The 7,208-nt window shown below is 35.6% G+C and overlaps 1 protein-coding gene across 1 annotated transcript; it reads left to right on the forward strand.

The window, feature by feature from the left end:
- Positions 1-1,814: 1,814 nt before the first annotated feature.
- Positions 1,815-6,680, forward strand: ykt6 (YKT6 v-SNARE homolog (S. cerevisiae)). Its single transcript, XM_024276130.2, has 8 exons — positions 1,815-2,027; positions 2,312-2,436; positions 2,556-2,638; positions 3,904-4,004; positions 4,079-4,183; positions 4,279-4,344; positions 5,310-5,411; positions 5,488-6,680. The coding sequence occupies exons 2-8, from the start codon at positions 2,333-2,335 to the stop codon at positions 5,521-5,523; spliced, it is 597 nt and encodes a 198-aa protein (XP_024131898.1). The 5' UTR covers positions 1,815-2,027; positions 2,312-2,332; the 3' UTR covers positions 5,524-6,680.
- The last annotated feature ends 528 nt before the right edge of the window (positions 6,681-7,208 follow it).

The following is a 7,208-nucleotide window of genomic DNA, read 5'->3' on the forward strand; positions in this document are numbered from 1 at the left end:
TCATGTCGACCAAGAGAAATTTTAATTATTGATCGGTGAGATCAGAATATTTGCACTGCTGTTTTTGGGCTCTGAGTAAAGTCTGGATCTTTTTTTAAAAGGTTTGTGTGTATTTGTGTCAGAATTATGTAATAGAAATGTGTTTTTAACACAGTTTGGAGAAATAAACTTTCAAATAAAAATGTTTAAACTGTTTTACCACTTTATAATTCTTAGTTTTAGATAGATAGATAGATAGATAGATAGATAGATAGATAGATAGATAGATAGATAGATAGATAGATAGATAGATAGATAGATAGATGACATCACCTTGACCATTGGATCCATCAGATTCCTGTTCTGTCGACCATCAGGTCCCTTCGGTGAGCGTTTACTCACTTTTCCCAGAAGTTCGGAGTTTCCCTGCGTCTATGTTCGTCTGTTGTTTTAATTATACGTCCGTGCGTAAAGAGTATATTGTCCTTTTAGGAGTAATTTTCCCAACAATGACTAGGCCTACATTCCCAGCACTTGGCCTACATAATGCTCCGCTGTGGTTCTCTCTTACATGACTGAATTATTTTAATTATTTTCAAATTAAAGTCATAAACTGGACGAAAAGTCACAGATTTCTCTTCATTCCTGCAGGTTTGTTTGCTGTGTAAAACCACATGGATGCATCTTCATTGCTGCACAAGTTCCATTCAAAAATATGTTTGTCTCGCCAAAAAAATAGTTGGAAGCACAAAAAAAACACCCGAAATAATAAATAAAAAGTGGAGTCTGTTAGAAAACTTTTGGATAAATCCTTGCTGCTCTCTTGCTTTAGCAGCTAAACAGCAAAAACAGGTTAAATGACACAAAAAAGGAGCATCCAGCAGAAAGATGAACTTCTCAGTGAAAACGCTGCTTTATCTCAACAAAACCAAAAGCAATTCCACGAAGGACAAATCATTTCCTCCCTTGGTGCGACTGGTCCAGCAGATGCGCCTTTATCATTTTGGGTTGCTTTGGAAACCTGCAAAAGGCGCACCTCTCACACGAAAAACACTTACTTACACCGAGTTAAGTGGACAGGAGGAAATTGTTAAATGGAGCAAAATTACAAGAGAAAACATCAATTGAGGGTGCCAAGTCTTTAGTGGACTAATCGACATTTTCACCTCTCACCTCAAAAAAAGGAACTTAACCCTGTCGGTTCATAATAAAATCGAATCAGTGCGGACAGCGGCCTTATCTTAAAACTGTAATGTTACAATAGCATATATTATATATATAAAATACTAGAAATAAATATATAAATAAAAATAAATGTATATATTACAAAACTACTACCTGTACTCCATGCTATTATAACATTTCAGTTTTAAGATAAGGTTGCTGTCCACCCTGATTTGATTTTATTATATATATATATATATTAATCAAAAAATGTAACTGGTTTCTACCACCACCTCCTATATAACAACATCAATAACACAACATATATGAAACATTTGAAGACATTTTAAGTAACTCATTTAAAATTTTCACTTAACACATGAGTGATACAGCTTTCTTAGACGTGATCAATAAAAAGTTAAAGAAAGGGTTAAAGTTAAACAAACCTTTGAGTCTGTATTTTTTGTATATATATATATATAATTAACTCTATATATAGTGTCTGTATATTATTACTAAATATTGTTTATTTATGAAATGTTTAATGTAAAAATTGGTTGTAACTCTAATAATTGAAAACGTATTATTATTACATTTTTAACACTATATATAAAAATGACGCCTTTGAAATTCTCCTCGCTCGTGACCGGAACTATGAAAACAGCATCTCCTGTTTCCCCCGACTTCCTTCACCGTAGGACCGTGTTGGGGCAGTGACGTGGTAGCTGATTACTAAAGTACAATCTGACCAGTTGACGCTAATTAGGGTGCGGTTTGGTTTTCTGAACGGTTCACGTTTCACCTACAAGCTTAAATTGATTTGAAATAAGTAGTTTTATTCGCTATTTTGACCGGAAATAAGTCGCTCGCTGCTGATTCGCCCGGTAAGTTGTCTCGGGCCTCGACGAAACTAGTTAGCATGTTTGGCTAACTTCTGATACCGGGTTTTAGAAATGTAATCGAAAGTAAAATTGAAGTACGAATATTTGTCTTGTTTGATTTTATGTAGCATCCACATGAAAATATTTTACAAAGTGTTAGTTTTTTGTGTTTACCGGGTGACTTCTGTCACTCTTGAGTGAAGTTAGCGCATCTTAGCCAAGTTGTGTTGATTGGGATAATGCTGTCATCCTGCCTCACGTTTACGCCGTTGTGTCCCTCTAATCAGATCTGATCCGACGGATAAAAAATGAAACTCTATAGCCTGAGTGTCCTCTATAAAGGAGCGACTAAATCGAATCTGTTGAAAGCGGCCTATGATCTGTCGTCCTTCAGCTTTTTCCAGCGTTCCAGGTGAGTTTACAGTAACTGCAGTTTATTTGGACTGTACCGGAAGTCATGCACCTTCCAGCCGCAGACGTATTTTTAAGAGGTCTTCATTAACTGAAGCACCGTTTTGTTGTCATTATTAGTGTACAGGAGTTCATGACCTTTACCAGTGCCTTAATAGTTGAGCGAACATCACAAGGGACCCGTGCCTCCGTCAAAGAACAAGGTAAAACTGAGCTATTTTATTTTGAAGGTATTGAGTAATTAATTATAGCAAATTTCTTATTTTCATTCACTTGTTTAGGAAAAAGAGTCCTAAATACAGCAGTTTACTATAAATTATTTGTCCCCAAAGTGATTTTTATTTTCCACACACTTTCATGAAGCCTTTTTATCTAGTTAAATGCAGCAAGGATTATTGTCTAAATCAGGGGTCACCATCACTGTGACCGTGGGCACCAGGTCACCTCAAGGACCTCACAAGGTGCCTGCAGGTCTCTTTTAAAATTAGCACAGCTCACTTGTGACCTGCGTCTAAAATTACATTTTATTCTGTTGATACTTTTTTTTATTACAATTGCTTTGACATAGATTTAAAAATCAAAGAATCTTAAAAATATGTTCATGTTACATGAACTTTAGATAAGTTTAGGTGACCTTTGACATACTCCAGTTCAAAGATCATTGATTTTGTCAAAAATGCTGCAAATTTGGTCATTAGTTTAAAATGCGACAAGATTTGTTTAAAATAATTGATTAATATGGAACAACATAGTGGAAATGGGACATTTTCCCATGAAATGTACTGATGTAAGTGATCATCTGAAAATGTTGTAATTACTGAGATGAATAAAGTGCTGAATATTGATCTCCGTTTCCTAGCTTGTTGTCATTGTTGATAATTGTGGTGAGAAATCAGTGTCTTCACTTAGAGGAGAATCATTTATTCATTCTTAAAAATGTATAACTAAAGGCAAACTAAGTAAATTTTTTATTTTTAAACTGGTAGCCCTTCATATGACTCATAAAGTAGCTCTCAGTTTTAAAAATGTCGGTGACCCCTGGTCTAAACTAAAAAAAAATGTTACTTTACCAGCGTAAAGTTATTGTCATAGTTGTTTGTTCTGTATGAGACTTCCTTTTCCAACTTCACTGTATTCTTCTTTAAATGTTTTATATCAACAAAATAAATTGATTATATCAATATTGGAAAATACCATTTGGATTGAGGCATGGTAGGTTTATTTTGCTATAACGTAAAAAGTGTCGTCACAGTGGACAACAAACGTGATGACAGCAAAAACTGATCATCATCACAGTCAATTGGGAGGTTTTGCAAATACATCTGACCATACAGTGTGTTCCCTTTGTATTATTTTGAATGATCTACAGGTTTAGCTTACTTTTTTCCCCGATCTGAGCTTTTTCCTGTTGTTGTTTTGGTGATTTAATCTGGAATTAGCTTTAAGTTTTTTTTCTCTCTCTTTCCAGAGTATCTGTGCCATGTTTATGTGAGAAATGACAACCTGGGCGCCGTGGTCATCGCAGACACAGAGTACCCACAGAGGGTCTGTTTCACGTTGCTTGACAAGGTCAGTACCACAAACATTTTGAATCAATTGACTTAAGATTTTAAAACTGAAATTCTCTTATTTCTCTTTTTAAGGTGTTAGATGAGTTCTCCAGGCAGGTGGACAGTATAGAATGGCCGTCTGCTACTCCTGAAAAAATCAACTACAAAGCCTTGGATATTCACCTGTCTAAATATCAGGTCAGTTTGTTTTATGATGTCATGAAAAAAACTAACTTCACTATTAGAGAATTTAATTTTAAAAGCATGTTACTGAGCTGTTCTGTTTTCCTCAGAACCCAAGAGAAGCGGATGCAATGACGAAAGTACAGGCAGAGCTGGATGAGACGAAGATCATTTTGGTAAACTTTTTATCTTGTTTTTTCATTAACTTCTGAGTTTTTGTACTAAAATTACAGTAAGCGTGCAATCCATAAAACACACGTGAGCTTTTTGTGTATTTCTGTCCATTTGTGACAAAGTGAACTTGTTCACCGGCATTAAGATTGATTGACGACCGTGATGGCGCCGATCTATATCCGTCTGAGCTATTAGCTCCAACGCGGGTCATAGCTAATGCTGAAGCCGACTTCAGGGGCAGTGAACCTGCAGGAATACGGTTCAACAGTCTTTCTTTGTTTAGGAACAACGTGAAATGACCCAGAAGTGTCTTAAGTGACAACCTTGATGAAAACATGTCAAACTCTCTTAATGCTTCAATGCTCACCGTCATTCTTCTAGTATAGGAAACATGTAAAAAAGAAGAAAATTAACATTCATTTTTAGAATTCACTCATAATATATTGTTATTTTAGTTATTTTATAAAATGTAAAGAATTGAAATCCAATCACTAAAGTGACATAAAGTACTCGATTGACTTTTTAGTTGTTTCTTCTTTTAAATTTTTTATTTTGGCCTCATTTTCTTTAAAGTTTGGGTGTTTTTTGTTGCTGTGAAATAAAACTGTTGAAAGACTAACTAATGATTTTAAACTGAGGGACGGAAATGAACTTCGTCTTTGCTGTTTTTTGTGCAAAAGGCCGAAAAAGGCACAATCTTTTTCCTGAGTTGGGATCAGTGCAAATCAGTGATTTTTTGATTTCTCAAAACTATTGATTTCCCTCTCACACGATTCGATCTGTGATTCGTTATTTGAAAGAGTCAACTAACTTTGAACTCTTTTGCCTAAATGGATACAATTTATCGTTTTTTAATAGAATATTGAGTTTAGATGAATGTTAGTCCCTCTTTTGTTTTTATATTTTACTAGCTCATTGATGGAACTTCTATTTCTGTTTTATGATTAAAAACTGTTCTCTCCTGCAGCACAATACTATGGAAAGTCTGCTGGAGAGAGGAGAGAAACTGGATGATCTTGTGGCAAAATCAGAGCATCTGGGAAATCAGTCAAAAGCTTTCTACAAAACTGTAAGTCCCTTCATCTCCTCTGTTCTCACCTTTGGGTCAGAACCTAAATTCAAATGTGTGTTCTTTCACCCTTCAGGCACGGAAACAGAACTCGTGTTGTGAAATCATGTGATGCCGCTGCCTTGTCCTGTTGGGACGCGCCTCTCTCTGCCTTTCTGCTTTTCCTACAACTCCCATCATGCATCAGTCACAAGCGCTTCACGAGGACCTCGTCTCAGACGGAGCACCGAGAGCGGGAAAAGGGTGTTCCGGTCGATGATGGGACTGATGGGGGCTGAAGGAGCGATGAGATTTAGTCAGGGGAAGAGTTTTAATTTAATAACAAATTCTCCTTTAAAGGCATCAGTGTGATCAGCACCGGCCCACTTTGTGTACTGGAAATGTCTTTGAACCATTAAATGTTCTTTCGATTGAACCTGATCTTAATCTCTTAAACAGTTAGAAACCATATTTGTGCTTTTTCCTCATGGAAACAGACAATCCTAGTTTATGTAACTGACTCTCATAGGTTTCTTCTTTCATGGCAGAACTCTAATGACCCACTAGGTGGCGCCGCTTGATCACATTGTGGTTTAAATGAGTTTAACTGTTGAGCTCAATCTAAAAGTTTTCCCAAAGTGTGTCAGCTCACTGACTTCTACGACTTTTTTTGCTTTGCAGGATTTAGTTACAGATTTTTTTTTTTAATTTATATGAATGAAAATGATTAACATTCCCATTTGACTGTATTTTAGTGAGGCTTAAATCTGTGTAAACATGACGTGTTCGTTTGCAAATGTGTACGTCGGCCATGTTTGAAATTGTTGTGACACTGAGGCTCGTTTCTGCATCCAGTATTGCGTCACGGCGCAGCTCCGGTCCAGCCGGCGCTCATCTGCACCAATCAGCGGATTCTGGGGCGTCATTACACTGGTTGTGTGTTTGCTTCATAAAACGGACGACACTGAGGTGTTGGTTTCAGATCGGATCACATTCCAGGCTTTAATTTTCTCACTGTGAGCACAGTTCAGTCTTATAGGTACATTGAGCTTTTTTGCGAACTTTGTGAAGAAGCGATGCCTTTTGGTTGTGTGTTTTAGATGTCTCTTTCACTCCTTTTGTATGTAAACGTGTGTGAGATGCTGATATACAAAATGACCGCTTTGATTGGAGTGCCGGTTTGTTTTAAAGAAAAAAAATGTCTGTTTTTGCTCTTTCTGCTTTTACAGTATAACGTCGGTGCAATATGTGCAACTCTTTACAAATAAAGAGGAAAAACCTGTAAAAATATTTCTCACAACAAACATTAACATTTATGTACACTTTTTTTTTATTAACACTCACATGAAGGTAATTTTTTTTCTTTTTTTTCGGTGAATTACTTTTTCGATTTTCTATCAGTTAAATGAAATCATTTGTACGATTTCTGAAGTTCTGCTGTAGATTTTGCAGTTCAGGTCTTAAAGTTATTAAATAGTGCATTAAACTTCCAAGTGTCTGCATATAATAAAAACAAAGATTTGTTCAAATAAAGTTTTGTTTGTTCTAATAATTAGCTTATGCATAGAGATTTGTTGATGGTTGTGTGATGTTAATCAGAGGCTTTTATTTTGAAGTAAATATTTATTGAAAGGAAACCATGAGGGATTTTTTAAAGAAATGATGGTGGTGTTTGTCGTTTTGTACAATAATACAGATATTCTAAGATTGATCAGTAAAAGTTTAACAATTTTTGAAATTAATAATTGAAAAAATAAATATTTAATTCCTCAAATGCAGCAAAAAGAGTTTTTACATTTAAGAATTTACATTTTAAAA

Source organism: Oryzias melastigma, linkage group LG9 (assembly GCF_002922805.2).
Source record: "Oryzias melastigma strain HK-1 linkage group LG9, ASM292280v2, whole genome shotgun sequence".
NCBI classification, from domain to species: domain Eukaryota; kingdom Metazoa; phylum Chordata; class Actinopteri; order Beloniformes; family Adrianichthyidae; genus Oryzias; species Oryzias melastigma.